This window comes from Myotis davidii, unplaced genomic scaffold, assembly GCF_000327345.1.
Source record: "Myotis davidii unplaced genomic scaffold, ASM32734v1 scaffold391, whole genome shotgun sequence".
In the NCBI taxonomy this organism is placed as follows: domain Eukaryota; kingdom Metazoa; phylum Chordata; class Mammalia; order Chiroptera; family Vespertilionidae; genus Myotis; species Myotis davidii.
In genome coordinates, this window is record NW_006284336.1 from 947,003 (window position 1) to 973,757 (window position 26,755).

A 26,755-nucleotide genomic window follows, 5' to 3' on the forward strand; every position below is an offset into this window, starting at 1 on the left:
TACAATCTTCAGTTCCCTCCTGCAGCTATCTCCTATTAGTGGGCGCCCAGTAGATGTTTGTTAAATGCATGTGTGAGTGAGTGAATCGGTAAAGGTATAAATAAATGAATGGAAGAAGGGGCCTTCTTCCTAACAGAGTACTGCCTAATAGAGTACAATGGCAGATTCTCCCAGGTCTGGAACCTTCTACTGCTATAGGAAGATCCTCTCCTTTTAATCCTCTTCCTTTAAGACTATGTTTTAGATTGAACCTGGAGATTGGACAAATGGAAGTTTGCAAATTAAATTAACATGATTTTTATAGCTTCACTAAAGAGAGAGGTGGAGAGGGAAGACAGCCAATCCCTCCGAGACCAGAAGCCCCAGGAAAACAGAGAACATAGTTTTGTTCACCACTCTATCTCCAGCACCTTGGACAGGGCATGGCACATAACTCAAGCTCCACAAATATGAACTGTTGACTGACTGACTTATGGGGTGATTGTTATGTGGCTGGCAATGGGCCGAGCATTTCATTGGTCACCTCATTTCATTTTTAGCACAAAGAAACATGCCAGCTCCACTTTACAAAGGAGAAAGCTAAGGCACAGGAAAGCTGAGGGAGGCAGCTAGATACAATGTAGACTCTCTGACCGTGATGTTCATGCTCATTCTCTAGTCCAGGCTGGTTCTCTGTATCAGCCAACAGCCAGATTCTTGGCTGCCTCCAGTTTTATGAAATTGTATAGCTGGACTTAGGAGGATAAATGAGTTTCCTGGGCTTCTGCTTTATTTATTGCTATTCCCAAGAGCTCTAGATCTTCCTGATTCTGGGAATAAACAGTATGACACAGGAAGGGAAAGGGATCGACAGTTTGGTCCCTGACAGGTTACGGTATTGTCCTTTGTGTCCTCGCCATTTAGAATCTCTGCGGAAGGAGTGGACATTGTTTTGGATTGCCTCTGTGGGGACAACACCGGAAAAGGTCTCAGCCTTCTCAAACCCCTGGGGACCTACATTTTATATGGTGAGTGCTGAACAGTAGCGGGGGACATGCTCACTGAACACTGCTCAAGTGCTTACAGACAAAGGCTCTAAAAAATGAAATGTGTTGCTATGTTAGGGCAAAGAGGTTGGGGTGTTTGCTTTTTTGATGTGTCCCAAAATATTGCTATTGGCATTAGTTGTTTTCAATGATATCCCGTCTATATGTACCTACTGCCCTGTTACTCCCAGGAATACTTCTTATTCCAAAAGAGATCAAGCCAAGCTAAACCAATGTAGTCATTGAGATGGGACCCACAGAAAGTGGGAAACCAAGGAAGGACCCACAGTAGGATGGAGAGGAGTGGCTGCTATATCGGGGTTTTAAAGGCAGTTCTTCCAGTTCTTCAGTATTAGAGATGAAATTACAAACAAACAAAACCCAACAGACTCTTCTTCCTCTAAACTACCCTTGTATGTCCCAATCAAGACAGAAGCCCTGGGTCGACAGGGAACGGACCTGCGTCTGCATCTCGCGTCTGGGAGGATTTATGAAAGAAAATAGGGAGCAGGTTTTCTCTAGCAGAGTGAGACCCCCAGAGCCCCTTCTCTCTTCTTCTTCTCTTCTTTCAAAGCAATTTAAACATTAGTCTCCACAAAGCCAGAAAAGCATACCTGAAGCTAGAAGTTACATTCCAAAGCCAAATGATACTGGGTTATCCAACATTTGAATTTTTTGGTACATCTGTAGCCTTTACGTACAACAGAAAATTGAGCCTCAGTTCTGTATAACTTAGAAAAAAAAATACAGTTTCCTTGCTATTCGCTGAGACACTTAAAAGAGGTATAAATATGCAAGCATCTTTTTGTTGTCATCCAGTCATTATGAAAAAGAGGGAATAAGCTTTCCATTGCTGGTGTGTTTTGGTATTTTCAACAGTGGCCACATATTTAAAAGCCCTTAGAGGTGGACATGAAATTTTTAAATGATTACTATTGATAAGAGAAGCACTGAGCATCAATGCACAATGGAGGGATATTGGGTACGACTCACATGGTGTGACTCACATGTGAGTCAAATGCAGATGGACAGTTTTTGCATGTTTTACTTATTTACCAATTCTATTTTTGCCCCAGTTTCATATATTTCATGGAATACAACCCAACTGTATTGTAGTGTCTAATTCATTCCATTGACTACTTGATTACTAAGTAGTTGAAGCCCAGTGCAATGATGCCTGGTGGTAGTCACCACATAAAATTAGAAGCAGTGATTAGCTGTCAACCAGTTTAACCAGGCCAAATAGCTAAGCTTAAAATATATATTGATATTTCATTAATAACAGTTCAGTGAAAAGAATTTACTCTCAGTTCTATGGGGACAAGAGAGAAAACTCCTTGAAAAGGCCCCCATATGGTATCTGAAGGTTTAAGAGCTCTCTCATTTACCCCCTCTGGGAACCCACAGCAGTCTTTTCTCTGTAAGAGCATCTTAGGGAATCTTTCCCAACTTCACCGTCTTCCCTCTAATAGTGCTTTCCCGTCTTCCCTGAAGCATGGAGAATAACAGGGAGCAAATCTCAGTTTCACATGCCATTTATCTCAAGTGGTTTTTCACCTTTCTGCCCAGATGTCTCTGGAGCTAAGGCATCGGCCACACTATTTCCGTGGCTGCTGGGCCAGTTCCTCTCTCATCTGCTCCTCTGTGGGACAGTTTATCCATCCACCTAAATTCTGGCTCAGCCAGTCTCTTCCTACCCCTATGTGCCCCGCCCAAGGCAAAGCCCCAAGCCCCTCACTTGCCGAGGAGCCAACTTCAAGCCACAAAGGAGTCCATTTCTCAGTCTCAAAGAATGGAAACCAACCAGACATTTCAGCAACTCGTCATTTTGTTGGAATGTTGGCACATGCCCAACTTTCCACAGTAATGGCATGGTCACCTTGAGAGATGTTACTTCCTCTTTGATCCAGTGTAACTTGGTTCACATCAAGGCACCTTGTCACAGCCTACCCCCTCCATTAGTCCCATTTCCCCAGGCGGACTCAAGCTCCGGACAGTTCTGGGCTGAACAGCTGCCCTAACAAGGCATGTTGGTTTTTATTAGCTGTCACTTGATTTGGGAATCTTCCATTTTCAGGTTCATCCAACATGGTGACTGGAGAGACCAAGAGCTTCTTTAGCTTTGCAAAATCAGTAAGTACCCACACACGGTAATGTACTACGGTGGGCAGTGGTTTGCATGTTGTGAGCTCTCACATCTAAGGACATTGACCTCATAACCTAAACCTTTGTTGTCCTTCACCTGCATTATTCATCTTTAGTGCAGCCTGCCTTCCCACCTTGCTCACTACACACTCACGGTGACTTGGGCTAATTTTGTCTAAACAAGTCAGCAGGGAGTGGGGGCATGTATGTGAAACTCCAGAAAGCTTTATTTTGATTTCAATACGATTGCTTATGTGTTGATATTTTTAATCGTTGGTTGAAAAGAAACCAATAGTGCATTTTATGTCCTTCATGGAAAGCAAATAAACTTCCTGACCAGCTTTCTGTGGGTACTTGAGATTTCTCTGAATCCTAATTTTACGGGTTGGAGGTATAAATGGGATCCTTTTGAGCAAGCTCCTGGGGTGAGTTTTAGACCTAGGCAAGTTTATGAACCATTGACTTAGATAAGCATGCTCTGAAGACAGTGGTGACTTTGTCTGCAGTGGAAAAGCCATATTCCTGGGCATTCACCCAACCCATTGTGCTCCTACTCAGACCTACATTCCCACCTAGAGCTACACTTGGGTGACTTTCCCCCTGGCAACAGGGGGTTGCTGCTTCTCAAAAGACCTTGCTGTTGTCCTCTCCTCCCAGTTTCCGTGACGTTTCCCTTATTTTGTTTCCCTTACTTTGCAAGCATCTTCTGAGCACCTGCTATTTGCAGCTCTGAGCCAGGCACTGGGTGTAACATCAAGTGAGATAGGGGCATCTGAGGCCCTTGTGACTCTTACATTCTCATGAGAAAAACAACTGAAATAAGTAAAACATATAAATAACATGACTGCAAATGGTCATAAAAGCTCTGAAGAAATGAAAGCAGGTGCTGAAATAGAAAACCGCAGGGTGGGCTAGAGGCGTTTTGAATAGATGGTCAGGTAAAGCTGTGGCAAGGGGTTTGGATTCATTCTAAGTGTGGCTACAGAGGATTCATATGCCATTTAAGTGGCAACACTGGCTGCCGGAGGTTTCATCCCCAACATGCCCTGATTCTGGAATGATTACTACTTCCTGCCCCATGAAATTAGAATTAAAGGGTCTCTGTTTGCATTTGAACTTTAAAGTTCAGCTACAGAATAAACTGGGAGCAGGAAGAGTCTAATGAAGGATGCTTTCTGGAGCATGTCCCTTGGAGACAGGCTTTGTGTCACTCACAGCTGCTTTGTTGCTATGGCAGTAATTACCGTAATGTTGACAGCCTGCTGAGGGTAACCAAATCGGTCCCAAATTACATACAATTGTAGTAAGTGTTTTCCATTTCTTCCCCAAATGCACAATCACAACACACAGTTTTAATGAAATAATTGCAGGGTACCCAGGTTCGATGAAGGCGCACACAAAAACACAGCCAGGATGCAGGTTGAGATTTTCCTGCCCAAACCAAGGGTGGCGGTTATCAGAACACTACTAGCTGGAGGTCAAGCAAGAAGGCTTCCCTTTCAGAGGCCTGGCACAATGTCAACTGGTCATTTAGAAGCAAATTGAAAATAGGGCATGCCAAGGAGTGGAATGATACCTTTGTTCTGGAAGATTCTAGAAGGGATTTTTTTTTCTATACATTCAAGAGAGGCTTAGAAATGAAAGCATGTTTGTAATCACACCGGAGTTTTTCACTCAGCTATCTTAATTACGTTCTACCTTAACACTCCCACAGAGCTTGTGCACACTCTTTGTCAAGCATGCCATTTCCTTTCAGACCATAATGATTATGCTAATAATAGGTGAAGTTAGCATTTACAGAGCAGTCTGACGCTAAATTCAGAATTCCTGTTCACTAAATCAGAACCATTCCTTCCAACATTCGGTGATAATAAAGCTAGTTCATATTTATAGAGCACCTAGTGTGTGTCAGACACTAAGCACTTTGTATGCATTAACACATTTACTCCTCAAGATGACCCCATGAGGAACCACAAGGAAACTGCACACAGAGAGGTTAAGTGACTTGCTTAAGGTTGCACAGCTAGTAAGTGGAGGAACTAGGATTTGAAACCAGGCATTTGGCTCTAGAACTCAACCACAACTGTACAGCAATTGTAGAAACAGCAAGGATTCATTTCACAAATATTTATTAAGGCATTGCAGATGTAGTGCAAATCAAGTCATTGATGGTGTCTTTTGCTTTTTTTCGATAAGTAACCCATGGTCAAATACATGGTTCTCCTGGAGCTGGCCCTCAGGTCCTTGGGAATGTACTTTGGTAAAGAATATTATGCATGAAACTTATCCCTATATACGCCTGTCTTTCTCCCACTTATTTTCCTAACAATATGATTTTCTCACTTTAAAAAAAAAATCAGACCTTTTTTGAGCCTCTTCAATCCTGGAAAGAGGCATAATGTAAACAGAGCGATAACACTGATATTATAAATGCTCATAAGTGCCCGGCACATTCCTCTTTGTCTTCAATATTAAACTGAGAGTAACCATCTCATTTCTCAGAGCCCTCAAGAAACTGGAAGTTGAATTTCTAAATTCAAACCGGCACCAAAGTAAACACAATTAAATCAGAACAAAGCAGTGGGATAACCATTTCTGTAGTTTGTTAATGGATGGCTTGCTTATTTTCATGTCTGACTGGGAGATAGGCAGCCATATTTGCCAGTTATGTGTATTCTCACAGAGGACTTTAATCCAGGGTTTCTCATCTTTAGTGCTTTTGACACTTTGGGGTGAACCATTCCTTGTTGCAAGGTGCTATCCTGTTTAACAACATCCCTGGCATCTATATACTGGAGGCCAGTAGAACCAGTCATCACAATAAAAGTGTCCCTAAATATTACCAATGTTCCCTCAGGGGCCAAACTGCCCACAGTTGAGAGCCACTGTCTTAGCCCCAACACTATGTTTTTTTTATCCCTCAGTCCACTGTTCCTTCTTCCTGCATGTCACTTTCTTACTCTTCCTTCTCTGATGCATTTCCAGTCACCCCTCCAGCCTTATCGTTACTCCCCCAGGAAAGCTGCACCTGCAGTCAATGTCATCACCCCTACGGTGTCCCCAGCACACTTTGTAAACCTCTATGCCACCTCACTCCCTTCATCCACCCCTCCCTTCAACAACCCCTTACCACCATCACCATTCACAAAGCCAAGTGCTTTACACTGAATTCTCCCAGGGAATATCAGAGGCAATACCCTGCCACTGTATGTAGCTGAGAAAAATGAAGCATGGAGAATAACAGGGAGCAAGCTGTATAGCCAGGATTCAACTCCAGAGCTATAAATCCTAACCATATTCTTTCACATTCCAACTACATGTGGCCTAGTGGCTCATTTTAAAGGGCTCTCTCCCACCTTGATCCTGAGCTCTTCTTATAAGCACCACTGTCTGTAGTTATCCACGCACTCAACAAATAGATGCTTAAAATAAAAACAAAAAAACCCACCAACCTCATATGTAGAATCTAATGAACAAAATAAACTCATGAACAAAACAGATCCAGAGACACAGGAGCATGGAGCAGACTGACAAATCGCAGGGGAAGATGGGGTGGGTGGTGAGATATTAACCAAAGAACTTGTATGCATATATGCATAACCCATGGACACAGACAAGAGTGTGGTGAAGACCTGGGGCGGGGGTGTGTGTGGAAGGGAGTCAATGAGAAAAAAGGGGGACATCTGTAACACTTACAACAATAAAGATTAAGGAAACCACACACATACCAACCAGATCTACCTCTCAGCCAGCTAGAACCGGGCCCACTGCAGCCCTGTTTCGCTGAGAACGAGTCCTTGTAACCTGGCACCTTCTCTCTTTCCAGTGGTGGCAGGTGGAGAAAGTGAACCCCATCAAGCTATATGAAGAGAACAAAGTCATCGCAGGGTTTTCCCTTTTAAATCTGCTCTTCAAACAGGGCCGCGCAGGCCTCATTCGAGGAGTGGTGGACAAACTCCTAGGGCTCTACACCCAGAAGAAGATCAAGCCCACTGTGGACTCGCTGTGGGCCCTGGAGGAGGTAAGAATGGTGTTTCCCCCCAGCAAATAGTCTCTTTTTAGTCCAGACAGGTTTGGGCAGCCAAATACATTTTTTTTTCCACTAAATAATTTTTCTCTAGGTTTGTTTGTTTTACATGATGGTCCTAAAGTCATTGTCCCATAGTACGGTGCTTTGAATATAAAAAATATTTTAAATTCTCTAGTGGTTGTGTTTTTTTTTTAATTTAATTTATTAGGTTGACATTGGCTAATAAAATTATACAGGTTTCATGTGTACAATTCTATAACATATCATCTCTGTGTTGAATTGTGTTTTCACCACCCCAACTCAAGTCTCCTTTCATCACCATTTATCTCTTCTTTATGCTCTCCTACCTCCACCCCCGCTTTCCCTCTGGTAATCATCATACTGTTGTCTGTGTCAATGAGGTTGTTTTTTTTTCTTTTTGCTTAATCTCTTCACCTTTTTCACGCAGCCCCCTTAATCTCAGCCCCCTCTGACAGCTGTCAATCTGTTCTCTATAATAATGAGTGTGTTTCTATTTTGTTTGCTAGTTTATTTTGTTCATTAGATTCCACATATAAGTGAAATCATATGGTATTTGTCTTTGTCTGACTGGCTTATTTCACTTAGCATAATGCTCTCCAGATCTATCCATGCTGTTGCAAATGGTAGGAGTTCCTTCCTTTTTATTCACCACCACAACTCAAGTCTCCTTTCATCACCATTTATCTCTTCTTTATGCTCTCCTACCTCCACCCCCGCTTTCCCTCTGGTAAGCATCATACTGTTGGCTGTGTCTACGAGTTTGCTGTTTTTCTTTTTGTTTAATCGCTTCACCTTTTTCACGCAGCCCCCAACCTCAACCCCCTCTGACAGCTGCCAATCTGATCTCTATATTATGAGTCTGTTTCTATTTTGTTTTCTAGTTTATTTTGTTCATTAGATTCCACATATAAATGAAATCATATGGTATTTGTCTTTCTCTGACTGGCTTATTTCATTTAGCATAATACTCTTCAGGTCCATTCATGCTATCACAAAAGGTAAGACTGTCTTCCTTTATACGGCTGAATAGTATTCCAGTGTGTAAATGTACCACACCTTTTTTATCCACTCATCAACTAATGGGCCCAGGGATGATGTCTAAACTTTGGCTATTGTAAATAACACTGCAATGGACATAGGAGTCATATATTCTTTTGAATTAGTGTTTTGGATTTAGCTGGATATATTCCCAGAAGTGGAATCTCTAAGTCATAAGGCAGTTCCATTTTACTGCCCAGATCTCAGCAGAACAGAGCCACCAGGACTCTATAGGGTGGAGCCACCAAAGTCTGGAGAGTGGAGAGAATGGATCTCCTGTGAGAGAGAGGTGCCAGTCAGGTTCACAGGAATATGGTGGGAATGGCCCCTGCCACAAAGCCATATAACGCAATCACTGACACCTTCTGAATGCCCTCACCTCTACACCCCTGCCCAAGCAGCTGACTCCTCAGCAGGGTACAAGCTTCAAAGGCGGTGACAACAGGAAGTCCAGAGGGTGGGGCTATTGCTTTTCTACAGGCTGATGCCCTAGGGAGGGGAGTGCTCCTCTCAAGAAAGATGGCGTCTGTGGTGTGAAAGAGGGACTCAGCACAGGGATCTTGGTGGCTGTCCCTTCAGCTCTCTCCCCAGAGCCACAAACTCTAGTCTCTTCTTACACTACTCTAGTCCGCTCTGCCCTCCCTCCACTGGAGCCCAGGATGAGTGGCTGCAAATGAGATTTTTGTGCACTGGCCCTTTAGAGGGCACCTGTGTCTATAGTAGACTCTCTCTCTCTTTCTCGTTGGTGGACAGAATCCCTGGTTTTCTTTTTCTTTTCTTTTTAAAAAGACTTTTACATATTTTTATTGCTTTCAGAGAGGAAGGGAGAGGGAGAGAGATAGAAACATCAATGATGAAATCACTGATTGGCTGCCTCCTGCGTGCCCCCCATAGGGATCAAGCCTGCAATCCGGCATGTGCCCTTGACCATAGGCTGACACCCTATCCACTAAGCCAAACCAGCCTGGGGCCCTTGCTGGTTTTCAGCCCCAGATATTATGTGTGCACCTCTTCCTGGCTCTGGTGCTCTGAGCTGGGGAGCCTCACTTGGGGTTTAGACCCCACACTTCTTAGGAGGAAACCCCCGCAACTGAGATGTCCCTCCGGAATCTTAGCTGCTGCCAGTAGGATTGGGGGCCAGCCCTTCTTGCATCTCTGCCCTTCCTACTAGTCTCGTTGTGGCTTCTGTAAATCCTTGGTTATGAGACTTCTCTTCAGCTAGTCTTCAGTTGGTTACTCAGGTTGCTTGCTCTATCTATATTTTAGTTGTAATTTGAGTGTAACATCCACCTACAACACTGCCATCTTCAATCCTCTCTTCCCCTTAGGACAGTGGTTCTCAACCTTCTGGCCCTTTAACTACAGTTCCTCATGTTGTGCCCCAACCATAAATCATTGTCGTTGCTACTTCATAACTGTAATGTTGCTACTGTTATGAATCGTAATGTAAATATCTGATATGCAGGATGGTCTTAGGCGACCCCTATGAAAGGGTCGTTCGACTGCCAAAGGGGTCGCAGCCCATAGGTTGAGAACCGCTGCCCTAGTAGTTCTTAAACCACAGGCCTCACCATACCATTTGTACCATAAACCTTTCCAGGTAAGCCACCAAATTTTAATTTATGTACATGATTCATCTTGTGTACAAGAGAGCATATATTTTGTTGCAGCATCATTTCCATTGTCACCTTGTGGGTATATAAAAGATCAAAGTCATGGCTCAGAATTGAAATGATTTGTGTGCTAAGCCTGATGCTTGGGGCCCTTGTGAGACATTGTTAGCTGTCACAATGGGCATTGTCATTATTGATGAATTGTTGAATCTACTGTTGGACTGTTTTCATTAATTGATCTACCCAAAGTTCCAGTATTTTAAAACCATTCCTTGATCATGAAAAAATTAAGAACCCCTAATGTTATCTTTACGGATAATGAAGTGTGACTGGTTGTTTGGGCTCAGGTGAGATGAGCGAGGAGGAGGTAAGGTCTAGAAAGTCCTTCAGGACAAGGAAAGTTTTAGATATTTGGGAAGCCAGTCACAGCAGTTACCTGTTGCCTAATGAAAGTGGTTGGCCAAATCCTCTGGCTTCCCTAAACACAGAAATTACTCTGAAACCCTTTGTGGGGATCATTGTATAATCAAATAGGATTGATCCTGGGATCCATGCACCACAATACCTCTCTAATTCTGCAGCATTGTGAATAGTCTTTAAAAACCCAACCACCAAAACCCTTGTCCCTTATGATAAAAGACATACATGCTTGTTTTAGAAAACTCCTAAATTAACCAAAAGCATAAGGAGAAAATGAACTAACTGCAAGTCCACGTTCCAGAAATGGATAACATTGTTAGCATTTAGGTTTGCTTCCTTCCTGTCTTTTTTCTATTACAGATGCTCACTGTGATTCATTTTATTGCTAAATCAAATCAGATAATTGTTCATTCCTTCTGCTGTGTAATTTCTAAGATTGTTAGCCTTTCATTGTGCTTTTCTTGAAAAGAGATTTATTTTAATCCATATGGTATTCACTATGATATCTCAGTACTATAGAGTACAGCTGGATGAAACCATTACCAGATTCTCAGTGGTCAGGAACGAGAGAAAACTGGAAATAGTCAAGACCAGAGATAAGGGATTAACTTGACCATGGGGCAAAAAAGGGGGCTTAAACTTAGATCCAATGCCAAACAGAGATCCAACAAAACTGGTAGCATTTAAGCAGAGGTTGAAATCTAAGATCCTGTTGACCCAATGGTTCCTTGTTCTGATACTTGACATCAATCCTGGTCACAATGGTAACTGAATTATCAAATATGTATTGAATAACTACTATGTGCCCTATATTTGTCTGTCTGTCTGTCTATCTATCTATCTATCTATCTGTTTATGTCCTGTATGTGTATCTGTGCTTTATACATGAAAAGAATAAGATATTTTTCATTCTCCAAAATCCAATTTTTACCCCTTTGGGGATGGGATCACTCCCACTGAGAATGTATGCTGTAGAATGACTTTAGAGAAGAAAGGTTAGATGTCATAGGATATGAAATAGGCAAAACAAAACAAAACAAACAAAACCCAGAAGAGTATGCAAGGCAGAGAGACCCTCAAGAGCAAAGGGATGAAGAAAGAAAGATCATGATGGATTCCAGAGAACAGTTTCCTGTATTGATGTGACCAAAGGAGGGAATGGCTCAAGGAGAGCCTGGATGAACAAGTCATCAGGGGCCACATAGAAATCTAGATCTCACTCTAAGCCCCATGGGAGGCCACTAAACCCAGAAGAGCGTGCAAGGTAGAGAGACCCTCAAGAGCAAAGGGATGAAGAAAGAAAGATCATGATGGATTCCAGAGAACAGTTTCCTGTATTGATGTGACCAAAGGAGGGAATGGCTCAAGGAGAGCCTGGATGAACAAGTCATCAGGGGCCACATAGAAATCTAGATCTCACTCTAAGCCCCATGGGAGGCCACTAAAATGTCAGGGTTAGGAGGTCCTACACCATGATCCCAAGGGAAGAAGTAAAAATTATTAGGCTCCAATTGCAGAAGTCTGATGATATTCAAAGGAGATCTCAATTCAGCTCAGAAATGGGAAGGGGGCACCACTCTAAGCTCAGCTCTCATTAGAGAGGGTCTGACTAGGAACAGCTGGGCACAGACAAGGCAGCTAGGGGAGTGTGCAGCTCCATGCACGCTGGAGCTAAGTCAGGATTGGCTCAAGAGCTGGATGGACCAAGGATGCAGAGCAAAGCTTCTCAGGACCCACACGAAATAGAGATGGGAAATCTGAGGCTGATAGCTGACTGAATAATGGATCATACACAACTCCAGGACTTTATTGCAAATGCTTCCAAATTCATGCACTCCCTTTCATCTCTTCTGATGGCACCCATGTAGCCTAAGCTAGGACTCATCTTGTAAGGAACTCCTGATCAGTCCCACACTTCCATCTTTTCCCTGTTTAGGGCATTCTGTACCCAGTGGCCCGAGTGAACTTATCACTACCTAGCCTAGATCATGTCTGTCCTGCTTAAAACCCTCCATGGCTTCCCATGTCACCTGGAATCCAGGCCTGCCCCGTCTAAACTCCTGACCTCTCATTAACCTCACACTGTTCACCTCGCCTCCTACATCCAATCTTCAGTGGCTTTTATGTCCCTGGTGCTTGAACCCACTCAAGCTTTTCCTGTCTTGCACTGTTGAACCTGTTGCTTCCTCTCTTTTGAACATTCCTCCTCCAGATTTTCAGAGCTTCCTTCCAAACATTGTTTCAGCTTCAGTGAGACCTACCTAGTGAAGCTTTCCCAAACCCCCCTCCCGAAAGGAGCATCCCACACAGCCACCCCTGCCTGGGTCATCATCTGTCCCTTTACCTTGTGTGATAGCTTCCATTGTATTCATCACTAGTTGAAATGATCCTGTTCATTTATTTGTCAACTTGTTTAGACTCTTGTCTCCCTTTCACTAGAATATAAACCCTAGATGAGGAGAGACCCTGGCTATGATGTTCAAGATGCAGTGCCTGGAATGGAGTAGAGAATAGTAAACTTGCATTACACGAGCAAATTAATGAATCCACCAACACACAGAAATATGGCTATTTGGAGATTTTCCATGTTTAACAATAAACATTTTTGAATGGATGAATGAATGTACAAGCTATCTATATATCCTAAAAGGCCTGTGGTCATGACGCTGCATCACGACCACAACCGGTCACCAGGAGGTGCATAGAGCGCGCGGGTGGGCGGACCGCGTGTGCGGCGAGGTGAACACGGGTGGGTGGGGACTTGACTCTGGGTCCCGTACTGCATCACGACCACAACTGGTCACCAGGAGGTGCATAGAGCGTGCGGGTGGGCGGACTGTGTGTGCGGCGAGGTGAGCACGGGTGGGTGGGGACTTGACTCTGGGTCCCGTGGCTCAGTGGGACCTCTTGCCTCCCTCCCACAGGCAGCAGCTCCCGCCTCCCTCCTGTGGAAGCGGGTGTGGCTCCTGCCGGCTCCCACAGAAGTGGCGCGGTTCCCACCAGCTCCTGTGGCCACTAGTCTATATAATAAAAGCCTAAGCGACCATTACGGCAGAATGACCAGAACGACGGGTCGCTATGATGCACACTGACCACCAGGGGGCAGATGCTCAGCAGAGAAGCTGCCCTCTGGTGGTCAGTGGGTTCCCCCAGGAGGAGCACTGCTCAGTCAGAAGTGATGGTGGGAGCTTCTCCTGCCTCTGCGGCAGTGCTAAGGAGCAGCGACTGAGGGTTCCCACAGGAGGAGCACTGCTCAGCCAGAAGTGATGGTGGGAGCTTCTCCCGCCTCTGAGGCAGTGCTAAGAAGCAGTGAGCCGAGCGGTAAGGAGCAGTGAGCAGGCAGGCAGTAAGGAGTGAGGGATCCCGGACTGCAGGAGGGTGCAGGCCAGGCTGAGGGACACCCCCCAGTGCACGAATTTCATGCACCAGGCCTCTATTTCTAAAATAAGATATTACTGTAAGACAACTTGGGCACAGTTGACATTTTGACTGAATAATCCTTTGGCGGTGGCAGAGGGTTGGGTGAGGTGGGGAACTGCCTGGTGCATTGTAGCATGTTTAGCAGCATCTCTGGCCCTCTACTCACTAGATGCCAGTATCTGTGACAATCAAAAATATCTCCAGACATTGTCAAAATTGCCCCTAGTTGAGAACCACTGTCTTTTAAAAAGCCGTATTGGTTAAGACAGTCATCAGGAAAACAAAGGAAGTGTAAGAGCCCATAGCAAGCTAGTCATCCACAGAGGGGAGACAGACGGCTGCTACCTGTTTGCCAACAAAAACATCCACAGGCACTCATCACAACACCCACCAACTTTCTGAGGGCCCTTTTCTTGGTATTAACAGACATCTGTTGAGAGCTCCAGTTGGGCTGAACTCAGCTATTTATCAAGCCCACGCAGCTCTTCTGGGCTTGAAGAGAGCAGAGCATGCTTATTACTTGGGAACCTCAGAAGGAGGACTTTAATAATCCCATTCCCCTCCCCTTTGATAAATGATTTCACAAAATTGCTTTTCAGGCTGGCTCTATAATTTCATCTATGGAATATAAATCCCATAGGGATTCAAAGAAAATTTTCTTGGGCTCTCTGAGCTCTCAGACTAGATTTAATAACATCACAGATGATTTGGGTTTCTTTTTAGCCATCTGTCTCTGACATTACTTTAAATTTAATACACAAAGCAGAGTGGATACACTGCATCTCACGTTTGCCTCCAAATATTACATGTGCAGCTGTACATTAAGTTGGAAAAAAGTAAATCTCTCCAAAGAGTTCAGAGGTGGGAAAGGTATGAAACCACAATTGTAAACCAAGAAGCAGTGATAGCCACTAAATACCTACTATGTGCTAGGAGGATGTCAAGTCTATTTTAGGATGTCAAGTCTACAGAAGGGATAGACCATGTGTCCCCTAACCTTTGAGTTTATGATTCCATTTTTTGAGACAATTACAAAACAAAGAATAACTTAGGGTTTGATCCTGGGGTGTGGGGTTCAAGTACAAGTGGATTCAGAAATGAGAGAGAATGCTGTTAAGGAAGAATGAATGTTCAGAGATGGTTTTAAGAATGAGATGGGCCTGTTTTAGATTAGAAGGATTTAAATTCTCTGCATGATGTTGAGGTTAAAAAACAAGGTGTTACATGAATCACAGAAGTAGGAGGGAGTATGGGGTAGGTGGGGTTGAGAGGTCTACACTAAGCAAAGCAGAGGTTGCTGTCTCAGGAGGAGAGGAAATAAGATTGGTTGGGTCAACAGAGTCAAATCTTGGCCTTCGCTGCCAGGCAGGGAAGTTCAAGTCAACATTCTGAGTGAGGAGCTTGCTGTTACAGCGTGGCCTGAGCAACACATACCATGTGATTTTCTCAACTCCTGAAGCCCATCTGGTCCCAAGTATAACACTAGAAAGATATACACCTGGGCTATAGAGCTGTGGCCTCTGATTAAAAATGTATTTTGCCATCTGCCATGTAATAGTACACAGAGAGCTCTGTAATGAGCTGAAGTATGTCCTCCCCAAATTCATATGTTGAAGCCCTAACCCCCTGTATGTCAGAATATGACTGTATTTGCAGATAGGGCCTTTTAAGAGGTTAATTAAGTTAAAATGAGGCCTTTGGGTACGCTGACTGGTTTACTTATAAGAAGAGGAGATTAGGACACCTAGAGGCACCAGGAATGAACACGCAGAGAAAAGATGGCCATCTGCAAGCCCAGGAGAGAGACCCCAGAATGAAACCAATACAGCTGGCCCCTAGATCTGGGACTTCTAGCCACTAGAACTGTGAGAAAATGCATTTCTATAGTTTAAGCCAGCCAGTCTGTGTTATTTTTTTATGGCAGCCCTAGAAAACTGATAGAGGGTTGCACAGAGATCTTGGAAGTTTTAAAATCTTCAATGAAAAACATTACCTATAGCATTTTACAACATCCTATCTAATAAAAGAGTAATATGCAAATTAGCCATCACTCTTCGACAAAGATGGCGGTGCCCATAGTGGCCAGGAGGGGATGCTCGCCGTGGTGCCCCGGTAACACGAGCCCAGTGTCTGCTCCCTCGGCCACACAGAGAGAGGGGAGGGGCCTCTGGCCAGAGGCCGGGGCAAGGGACACTGGTGTCGTTGCAGGCCATGCTGAGGGACACAACCCCATCCCCTGCACGAATTTCGTCACTGGGCCTCTGGTTACTTACATAAAGGTCTATGACTATGCTCTCTACAATGATACCATCAGCCACCACAAATTGCTATTTACATTTAAATTAAGTCAAATTAAAAATTTAGTTCCTTAGTTGTACCAGGCACTTCTCAAGTGTGAGAAGCCACATGTGGCTAGTGGCTACCCAACTGGACTGTGCAGAGATGGAAAAACGTATGTACCTATCACTGAAGATATTCCATTGGAGCTGGTTTATAAGATGATGTCATCCTTCTGTTTGAAGGTAGGAGAAAATGTGCCTTGCCAGCAATCTGGCATAATCACGTAAATTATGTTAATTATGCCCATCCCTGTATATCTCTCTTTGCCTTGGCTGCAGTGGAGTTCATTGCCCAAAGGCAGTCCATCATTTAAGTGTCCCTAATTCCTCATTATGTGTCCACTGCATTTTTGCCTTCATGTTAATAATTGCAGTTTAATTATGTGTGTCTTTCATTCTATGCCATCACAAAACTCATATAGAGATAAGTCTGTCTAAAAGAATGAATGAAAGGAAAAATAATGTGAGGCTGAGCTTGAAAGGGACCCTTATCTGTCTCAGCACCAGAGGGTTACTTGATCAAAGGAAGATTAATGTTGAACTAGCAAGAGGGAGGGTGCAGTGATCTAAGAGACAGGGCTGAGTGGGTTTGTGATCATCAGTTTTTAAAAAAAGCTATAAGCTTCAACTCTAACACCAGGCTGGGAAGTGAAGAGAAGATGAAGCCAAGCATCTGAAACAGAGGCCCAAACCCAAACTACGAGGCAAAGACTCAAGGAGAAACTGTGGAAAGTTCCACTTAATGATGGCAGGAGGCAACTGGCTGGCATAGACTTTCTTTCAAGATTTGGAGGATCCTTCTGAGACACGGTTGGGGGAGGGGAGAGTCTTTCTAAAGAATCACCACAAAAGCAGGCAATGTGTGCTGTATCGCATGCATGTTGATTTGGAGAATAAACTGGGGCCAGCTAGTCTGGACAGGAGCCCACTGCAGATTTTAGACATGACTGTAGGTAAGCCCCTGACTGAAGTGGGGGAAGTAGAATGGGAGGGAACAAGCAAATCTGAGTCATTGGAAATAAAGGGCAAAGGCAAAGAAAGAGACAGAGATGACCAATGGTCTTGCAACCTGGGAGAGTGGGAATGGGGTGTCAGCAATACCATTTCAGTTAACAGTGCTAGGAGCTGCCGTGAAGAGGTTGACGAGCTGAGATGTGAGTTTAAGGTTATGGTAGAACATGCAGGCAATCCAGAGCCACAGTCGCACTGAGGTGAGAGAAGAGGTTGGGATAATTACTACCACTACTGGCACTTCCAGAGGGTGTACTCTGAGCCAGTCATTGCTCTATGTGTTTTGCATGTATTATATACTCCAACAACCCTAAAACCCAGCTACTATTATCCCCATCTTACAGGTCACAAAAATGAGGCTTTAGGGAAATTGTACTTGCCCAGAGTCCCTGCTTATAATGTCATTTAATGGAAATTTGAACCCCAGAGAAATCTAATGCATAGAAGTTGTTAGAAAAAGTAACAGTGAATAAACTCTTTGAACAAAACAATAAGCAAACTAATTATATTAGCAAACACTTAGTATAGCATGTGCCAAGTACTTTTCCAGGCAGTTTCCCTTAATTAACTCATTTTCTCCCCATGATAATCCCACGTGGTGGGTACTGCTGTGATATATATAAGGAAATAGACATAGTAAGGTGAAGTAAGTTGCTACAGGTCACCCAGCTGGTGCATGGCAAAGCTGGCATTCAGACCAAGACAGGCTGGCTCTTGAGTGCATGCCATGGGCATTAACTTCTTTACTGCAGAAGGAAGAGCATTAAGGCCAGAACCCTAGCATCCCCCACACTTCACACAACAGGCAAAAGATGAGGCATTCACAAAGAGGTCAGTGGTGAGGGGACCTCTGTGACTATGTGACAGGTCTTAGTGTTGGCTGCTGCTGACCAGTCAGGAAGCACATAGAAGAACAGCCTTTGGATTTGGCCTGAGGGTAATTGGTGACCTTTCAGAAGGTGCTTTCAGTAGAATGTTGAGGGCAGAAGTCTGAATGCAGAGGGTGAGGTAGGGGATGCAGGGGTAGGGAAGGCTGACAGCCACCATAAGTCTCTCTTTCAGCCCTGAGCACAACAAAGGCCTGGAAGCTAGCCAGAGGAGCAGTGTTCAGAGAAGGGCTGTTTGGAAAGTAGATTAGTGGTTGCCTAGGGATGGGAGAGTGGGGGTTGGGGAGAAATTGGAAGGGGCTTCTAATGGGTAGACTGTTCTTTACAGAGGCATAAAACTGTTCTAAAATTAGTGATGGTGATTGTTGCATAACTCTGTGAATCTAGTAAAAATTATTGCACTGCATACTTTGAATGAGTGAATTGCATGGTCTGCAATTATATCTCAATAAAACTGTTGTATACAGAAAGAAAAAGAGAGAGGAAGAAAGAGAGGGATGCTGTTTATTGTTGGGATAACAGGACTTGGGAGATGGGGAGAAAGTACAACTTGCAAAGTCCAGGTGGCTGGCCTCATTTCTCACTAATATTTAAGCTACATGGCCTTGTAAAACCATTTGCTCAGCCTGGTCCATTCTCCCAGTTTTCAGATGAGGAAACTGAGGGTCCAGAAGTGATGGCTATGTTTGCTTTATGTCCCTCATTTCTTTTTTCCTTTGCTGCATATACCCTTTTTCTCAAGTGGAATACTAGATTTTTCAGTTCAACATAATCACCCCCCACCCCAGCCCATGCACACAGTCCCAATTTCCACACACACTCTCCCTGCATACCCAAGTCAGTATCTTTTCTGCAGGTCAAACATATTAGCACCATCGTGTCCCCAAACCCTGTGGCACATCTGCCCTCACCCCTGCTCTGATCTATCCGGCATATCAGAAAAATTGAGGCACAGCTCGGGTACCACTTCTCCATCTATGGGAGGCTGAATGGTGGCCCTCCAGATGCCCACATCCTTAATCCTTGAAATCTTTGAACATGTTACCTTACATGAAAAAAGAACCTTGCAAATGTGATTAACTTAGGCCTATAAAATGATATTACTGTGGGTTATTTGGGTGAGCTGGATGTAATACCAGAGTCCTTATAAGGGGGAGACAGGAGAGTCAGAGTCAGAGCGGTGATGTGACAGAGGACACAGAGGGAAGAAAGGTGATGTGGTGCAGGGCCACCAGCCAAGGGATGCAAGAAAGGGCAAGGAAACAGATCCTCCCCTGGAGCCTGGGAAGGAACCCGCCCCGCCCACACCTTGGTTTTAAACCCAAGACCCATTTCAAGTTTCCGATCTGCAGAACTGAGAGAATACATTTGTGTTGTGTTAAACTACTAAGTTTGTGATGGTTTGTGGTAGCAGCAATTGAACAGATATTGGCAGAGGCTGGACTTTGAAGACACACTAGCAAGTGAGAAGGCCTGGGTCTGAGCTCAAGGAGCAGCCAGGGTGGCAGAATTGAACAGCTAGACAATGACACAAGCAGGAAGTGCAGGCTGATGGGTGCGAGTTGGAGGGGCTGTGATGTAGGCCTGCGTCACCACCTGGGCAAAAGCCCGGAATCTAGAGAGAGAGTGAGAGGTAGAGGAGAAAAAAGGTGCATCTGGCTGAACACAGGGACAGCAGGCCTTGATCGGGGAGGAGAGGAATCAGTAAGGTTAAAGTCACCACCAATGGCTCAGCTATACTAGCACCCATCACTCCAGCCCCATTGGAACATTGTGGTTCTTCAGCAACCTGAGCTGCTATTGCCTCCTCGCCTTTATTCATGCTATTATCTCCATCCATTCTGCCTTCCTCATCCTTGTCCTCCTGAAAAATCCCTGCTCTCTTCTCAGAAGTCAGAGATCGTGTTGGCTCCTCTGCAGAAACACCCCCAACATCCTCCCATCTTCCCATGACCCCAACCCCAGGTTACAAACTCTGGTTTGGGGTCCCAGGGACTTGCCTCTCTCATTGACATGTTCATGTACAGTTACCTGTGAAAATGGAAAAGCAACGGTACCTTCCATCCGTTCCTAAATGGAGGAATTAAATGTCTACAGGAATTAGATGTACAAAAGTTGCTTGGCCTCATACTGGACAGCTATGATTCTTTCAGTGCATTGCAAATGCATCCCCGCCCCCTCCACTCACTCCAGAGTTGAGGTCTTTGGGGTCAGGACCTCAGGCAAGACAGCAAGCGGGAGGAAAGACATGCGTCATGCAAAAGATTTCTGGGGCCTCAGGGCACCAGTCTGGTGCAGCATCTGCCATCCAGGCCCTAACCAGATAACCTCATCTCCACCAGAAACCACAGTGAGCTGCAGGATTAGGTTTATTCACAGCTCAGCACTCCTTATTCACAGTCTGGAAGGTCAGCTCTGAACACATTTCTGTTTTGAAGAAAATGATCGCTCTTGCCTTCCCTCCTGTCATTTGGTTAAAAATATTTCACAAAATTGGATTTCCTTGTGAGCCAGACAGTGGATGCGGGCTGCTCTTGGGTGTGATTTTAAAAGACCCAGGTGAGACTCTACTGCTTCCAAAGGCTGGAAATGCCTCTTCACTTCTGTTGGCCTTCCAAGTCCGTGTCAGAATCACTCTGTATGTCTTACTTGCAAGGTGGCAGCAGTAAAACCGGTTTCCAATATTTTCCGAGGTATCTGTGCTGATGTGTTCATCACAGATTCTGACCTTTTCTCTGGACCTTAGATAGGAGGAATAGCTGTGCTGCTGACCAAGGTCACTTGGACATTAGAACATACATTTAAATCAGAGGATGCACAAGTACAAGGCATACCCGCGTTCCTCCCTCAGCCTCACTTTCCTCCACTGGAAATGGTGCCCCTCACGTCCCGTTACTGCAAAGGACCTCATGGTTATTGTGCAATCGAGTCTACATGCGTTGAACTCTTATAAGCCGTAAGCCACTCTGCCAGCAGGACGCATATTGAAGCAGCAGCTCCCATCAACGTGATAAGCATTTGAGCAGGAGACCCACACGTTGGATTCTTCACCCTCCTGCTTCTTGGCTGTGTGGCTACTAGCACTTCATTCCTCTGCGCCTCCTTTCCCTCGCCTAGGAAGCGGGAACAAAGCACCCCATTTATCAGAGAAGTTGTGCATGAGTTTCCTGGGGCTGCCCTAATAATGTTCCTCAAATTGAATAGTTTTAAACAACAGAAATTTATGGCCTCACAGTCTGGAGGCCAGAAGTGCGAAATCAAAGTGTTGGCAGGGTTGGTTCCCATGAGGGCTGTGGGAGAAGGATCTGTTCCATGCCTCTGACCCAGCTTCTGGGGGGTTGCTGGCCATTTGGTGTTCTTTGGCTTGTAGCTGCATCACCCGACCTCTGTCTGCATGAGTTTGTCTCCAAATGACCCCTTGTTATGAGGGCACAGTCATATGCCCTTAGGGGCCTTTCCAATCTAGTGTCCCCTCATCTTAACTAACTACATCTGCAAGGATCTTATTTCCAAGTAAGGTCACATCCTAAGGCTCTGGGGGTTAGGACTTTCAACCTGTGAATTTGCTGGAGAAAGGGGATGTGGAGAACACAATTCATTCCCTAACAAGTGGTGAGCCAGATAAGATCAAATTGGAAAAAATATTTTGTAAGAGCTGAGGAGACAAAAATTAGCATAAGGATGAAAGGGACAGACAGGCTCTAGAATAGTTCAGGTCCTTCATCCTCCACTTCAGTGGTTCTCAACCTTCTGGTCCTTTAAATACAGTTCCTCATGTTGTGACCCAACCATAAAATTATTTTCGTTGCTACTTCCTAACTGTAATGTTGCTTCTGTTACGAATCGTAATGTAAATATCTGATATGCAGGATGGTCTTAGGCGACCCCTGTGAAGGGGTCGTTCGACTGCCAAAGGGGTCGCGACCCACAGGTTGAGAACCGCTGTTCCACTTGTAGCTGTGAGTTCTCGGACACCTATTACCGTTCTCTTAACTGGGATAACGGCAGGGCCCACTCGCTGCGATTGCTGTGAGAACACCACGAGGCCATGTGGGCACACAGTCACGTCAGCCTCGGTGGCCCTCTTGGAAGGAGTAGGGATAACTCTATCCTCTTGCAGTTAAACCACCCAGGGCTGGTGTCCTCCCTCATCTGCCACTGCCAAGATGCAAACAGGCTGCTGGTGCTCCTGCCGTATGCTTGCATTCATGTCCAAAGACATTTGCGGGAGCTGCTTGGTGGAACAGAAGCTCTGAGCAGCACAAATGATAAACACATGCTGGTGTTTGGATCCCCCCATCCTCCAACCAGCTCCTTGCTTACTAACCACTAAAACTGCCTGATTACTAAACTGCTAGCTTGTTTTGGGAGGTGCTGCCAGGAAAGTGCCATGCTCTGGTTAGTCATTGAATGAACTCTAAATGACCAGCTGCTTGTGGAGCCCTGGACAAGGGACAAAGTAACAGGAGTGGCGACACTTTAGTGTTTACACTGAGCCAGGCACTGTCCTGAGCGCTTTGCATGCCCTGGCTCATCACGCAATCCTGTAAGGAACTACTAATATTTCCCCATTTAACAGGTGAGGAGACTGAGGCTCAGAGAGAAAGTTAAGGGGCCTGGACAAGGTCACACAGCCAAAGAAGTGGTGGAGCCAAACTGGACTCTCAGGCTGGCTCTCTTCTGAAGCCGTGCTTGTAACCAAGGCTTCAACCCTCTCCAGGGGTGGGAATGGCCTGGTCCCAGGCCCTTCACTCTGCTGCCGCATCTCCCTGATTGCAGGCTTCCTGGTTCAGGAGAAGAAGACTGTGGTTCATCAGTTCCTAACTTCTATGATTGCAGGAAGGTGACTCTGCATCTCGGGCCCTATTTTCTGCATCTATAAAATGGGGCCGATAAGCCTTGCTATTCCTGCCCGTTTTAAAGTCTGTTGCATGCCATGTGTGAACTGTTAACATGAATACTGCACAGAAATGCCTGAGTGGGTGCTTAATACAATTTCAGTTTTTCTCTCTCCCCACATATCCTCCCAAACACGTGTCACTGCCCCAGCTCCCCGAGCACATTCACACACAGTACCATTCCGCGAGTTTGCTCAACAAACACCAACAGGGAGAGGATAGGGATGTGGTGACCAAGCTGACAGCCGTGTGATGCTCACCGCCACCCTCTGGGGTTGGTGTACTTATGAGAAGACTGAGACAAGGAGAGCAGATGCCTCCTCCAAGACACAGGTCTCTAAGTGGCAGCACAAATTCCCTTGAATCCAAGGCCAGTATATGAATTTCATCACCTTCCTTTCTATCTTACCCCAGTATCTACAAATTACAAACTAGTTGGGTTCATATTTTATGGCATTTTTATTGTGTGGCAATTGGACATGCTCCAAATGATCATCTTTACCATCCCAGCCACTGAATGTAGGCCTGTGCTGGGAAGTATAGTGGTGACAATTCACAGAGGTTCACCCCCACCATACACCTTCTATTTGCACAGCATTTTACTTGCCTTGCGGGAATCAAGCCTCATAGCAAACCCACAAAGATAGGTAGAACAGGTGGCATTGTGCCTGTTGTACAGATATTTAAAATGAGGGGCTGGGGTCATTTGTACCTGGTGGTAGAACCAGGAATCCAAGCCAAGTTTCTTATTCTGGAGCTCACCTGTGTTTGTGAGTATGTGTGTACTTTGCTTATGTTTTTGTTTTGCCTTTGTCCCCAGCACACTTTCTTTCTTGCAATTTAAAGAATAAATTATATAAATATCATATAACCACAATATACAAGATTTTAAAAATAGAAAAAAAAAAGAGCAGCCATAAATGTGCCACCCTAAACAAAACTACTGTTAATTGTGTTAATGTACTTCGTTTCTGGCTTTATTCCTACACATCCCCTCCTCCCCTGCCTGCCCACAGGTATACCTGTCAGTGTCAGGTCTGCTCATGAGCATGTGTGAGTGCATGAGGAGTGTGTTATGCTTGTTTAACGAGGGACATGGGGTCACAGCAAAATAGAGGAGTTTGCTTTGGGCCATTGGGGATGAGGGCTTCAACATATGAATTTTGGGGGAAAATAAACATTTAGCCCACAATACTTCCTAAATGTCCTAGAAAGACTTAAAATAATCCTTCTTTTCTTTTCTTTCTGATGTAAGAATTTTAGGTGAAGAAGTATGCTTTCAATATTGTTTGGGCTGCATATGGATTCTTTCCTTGACCCACTTTTTAATTTAAGAAAAGTTTTTTTTTTCAGTTTGCATGTAATAGTTTTCAATTCATTGGTAAACTAACTTGCATTTATTGAGCATCTATTATTTACCAAGACCAGCAGTAGGCCCTAGAGCAGTGGTTCTCAACCTTCCTAATGCCAGGACCCTTTAATACAGTTCCTCATGTTGTGGTGACCCCCAACCATAAAATTATTTTCGGTGCTACTTCATAACTGTAATTTTGCTACTGTTATGAATCGTAATGTAAATACCTGATATGCAGGATGTATTTTCATTGTTACAAACTGAACATAATGAAAGCATAGTGATTAATCACAAAAACAATATGTAATTATATGTGTGTTTTTCGATGGTCTTAGGCGACCCCTGTGAAAGGGTCGTTCGACCACCAAAGGGGTCGCAACCCACAGGTTGAGAACCGCTGCCCTAGAGAGACAGAAAAGCAAAGCGCCAAAATAGACATGAAAACATGATTAAAATACAGTGTTGCAAGCTTAATAAGAGGGAGAGGGTCATTAGAAATACTGATGGCAAATAGGGGAATTCAATTCTCCTTGAATGGTTATGTGGCTATGGAAGACACTTGTAAACCATCCCCTTACCATTCAAGGTACTGGGCTTTAATTTGTTCACCTCCTGTTGGCAACTTATAAAGACGATTGAATAGTTAGGTGCTCTAGATCTTGAAATGATTTTCCCCAAGCAGCATTAAGTGTGTTGTCATGCTTCACCATCTTTAAGGCAGAAGAGAATATGAAGCAGAATCAAAAGAGCAAAAGCAACAACAGAGAGGAGACACCTGCTGTTATGCTCACTGCCTTTGGCTCTTTGCCAAAATGCTAACCTTATTTTTCGCGTTTAAAAATTTGACAAAGAGCTTTGTTCCGATTTCCCTGGAGGAAGCCTCAGAGAGCAAACACTGAGCAGTCCCTGCGACCCCTGCTGAGAGCACTTCCCAGCTCAGGTCGATGTTTATAGTGTTTTCCTGCTTCTGTTTCCACCTGGCTGCCATTTTCAGCGTCCTCTGCTGTCCTGTGATTCAGAGGTTGACTTCCTTTGTTCTCTTTTCTAGGCGGGCAGGCTTTCCCGCACCATTATTTTCTGTTTATATCATTAGATGCAATTTAGGTTTGTTGTGTTACAGGATCTTTCCTTGATGCTTTGCAAATATGACTCACCCTTTATAACTTTCATCACCCATGTTTGTGCCTTCCCTAAAGTGTTTATAAGCTTATTAGGGATCTGCAGTGTTGAAAAACATGCCTTTTAAAAAATAGTCATTAAAAATTCGTCAATAGCAGTGGCTACTGCTCCTCATTGACGTTCCAAACATTTTGTTGGGTCTAGGAGGTTCTGGCTTATATTTATTACAGGTTTAAGTTTTTTCTTTTCCTTGCCTGTTCTTGTTGGAGTTTCCTCTCACCATCACTCTGTGGTTTTTGGATGGCCTTGGCAAACAGGAAATTACTTCACCATCTTCCCCCAGCAATGGATGTTGAATGAATGGCTCTTCCCAGATGTACTAAACAATTCTTTAAAGTGCTTTCTTTATTTGCTCTTCAAAATTCATATTGCTGCCTAGACTGTGCTAAGGCATGTTGTAAGGCAGCGGTTCTCAACCTGTGGGTCGCAACCCCTTTGGGGGTCGAACGACCCTTTCACAGGGGTCACCTAAGACCATTGGAAAACACATATATAATTACATATTGTTTTTGTGATTAATCACTATGCTTTAACTATGTTCAATTTGTAACAATGAAAATACATCCTGCATATCAGATGTTTACATTTCGATCCATAACAGTAGCAAAGTTACAGTTATGAAGTAGCAACGAAAATAATTTTATGGTTGGGGGTCACCACAACATGAGGAACTGTATTAAAGGGTTGCGGCATTAGGAAGGTTGAGAACCACTATTGTAAGGTGAGGACAACATCCCACTGCCTTAGTGTCCACAGTCTGGAGGGCAATGATCTGATTGGTGTAAATACATGAATTCCAGCACAAAGTAGTTCCCTTGGAAACAAAGCATGACTAGGTCTGGCGGAACAAGGCAAGGCTTTATAAAGGAGGCAGCACTTGACCTGGTTCTCTATCACAGGGCCACTCCCTACTTAACCCTGTGGGTATCACGGCAGGACAGTCATATGATTGATAGGCAGGTGTCCAAGGACTCAGAGGATGTCATAGGCTGGGATCTTCTCAATGCAGAGCCTGGGATGCAGGCTTGTATGCCAGAATGTCTGTGTGCAGTAATCAGAGGGAGGATGGGTGAGGCAGCTAGAGAGAATTTAGCGAATGAGGAAAGGATGTGTTGTGGAAGGCAGCTACTGCTAAGATAAGTGGTTTCCAACTGGATTCTTCCAAGAGCCTGAAGTATTCTAGCAGGAGCCACCCTCAGGAGGTGGGAGGGGAAGGTCATCTGGCAGGATGGGGTTGAAAGGCAGAGGCAATATACAGGCTTGGAAAGATTCAGAGTTTCATTGATTTGGGTCAAATCCCATTTCCTCCATCAACCAGATGCATAATCTTGGACAAGTGAGTGAGTCTCTCTGAGCCATTATCTCCTTTCCTGCT

At 44.5% G+C, this 26,755-nt stretch overlaps 1 protein-coding gene across 1 annotated transcript in view; it reads left to right on the forward strand.

Annotated features, from left to right (window-relative positions):
* VAT1L (vesicle amine transport 1-like) overlaps positions 1–26,755 on the forward strand; it is a 146,215-nt gene that overhangs the window by 72,079 nt on the left and 47,381 nt on the right. The window contains exons 5-7 of the mRNA XM_006754446.2: positions 904–1,007; positions 3,103–3,158; positions 6,997–7,191. Coding sequence (XP_006754509.1) covers positions 904–1,007; positions 3,103–3,158; positions 6,997–7,191 — 355 coding nt within the window. The remainder of the gene's footprint in view (positions 1–903; positions 1,008–3,102; positions 3,159–6,996; positions 7,192–26,755) is intronic.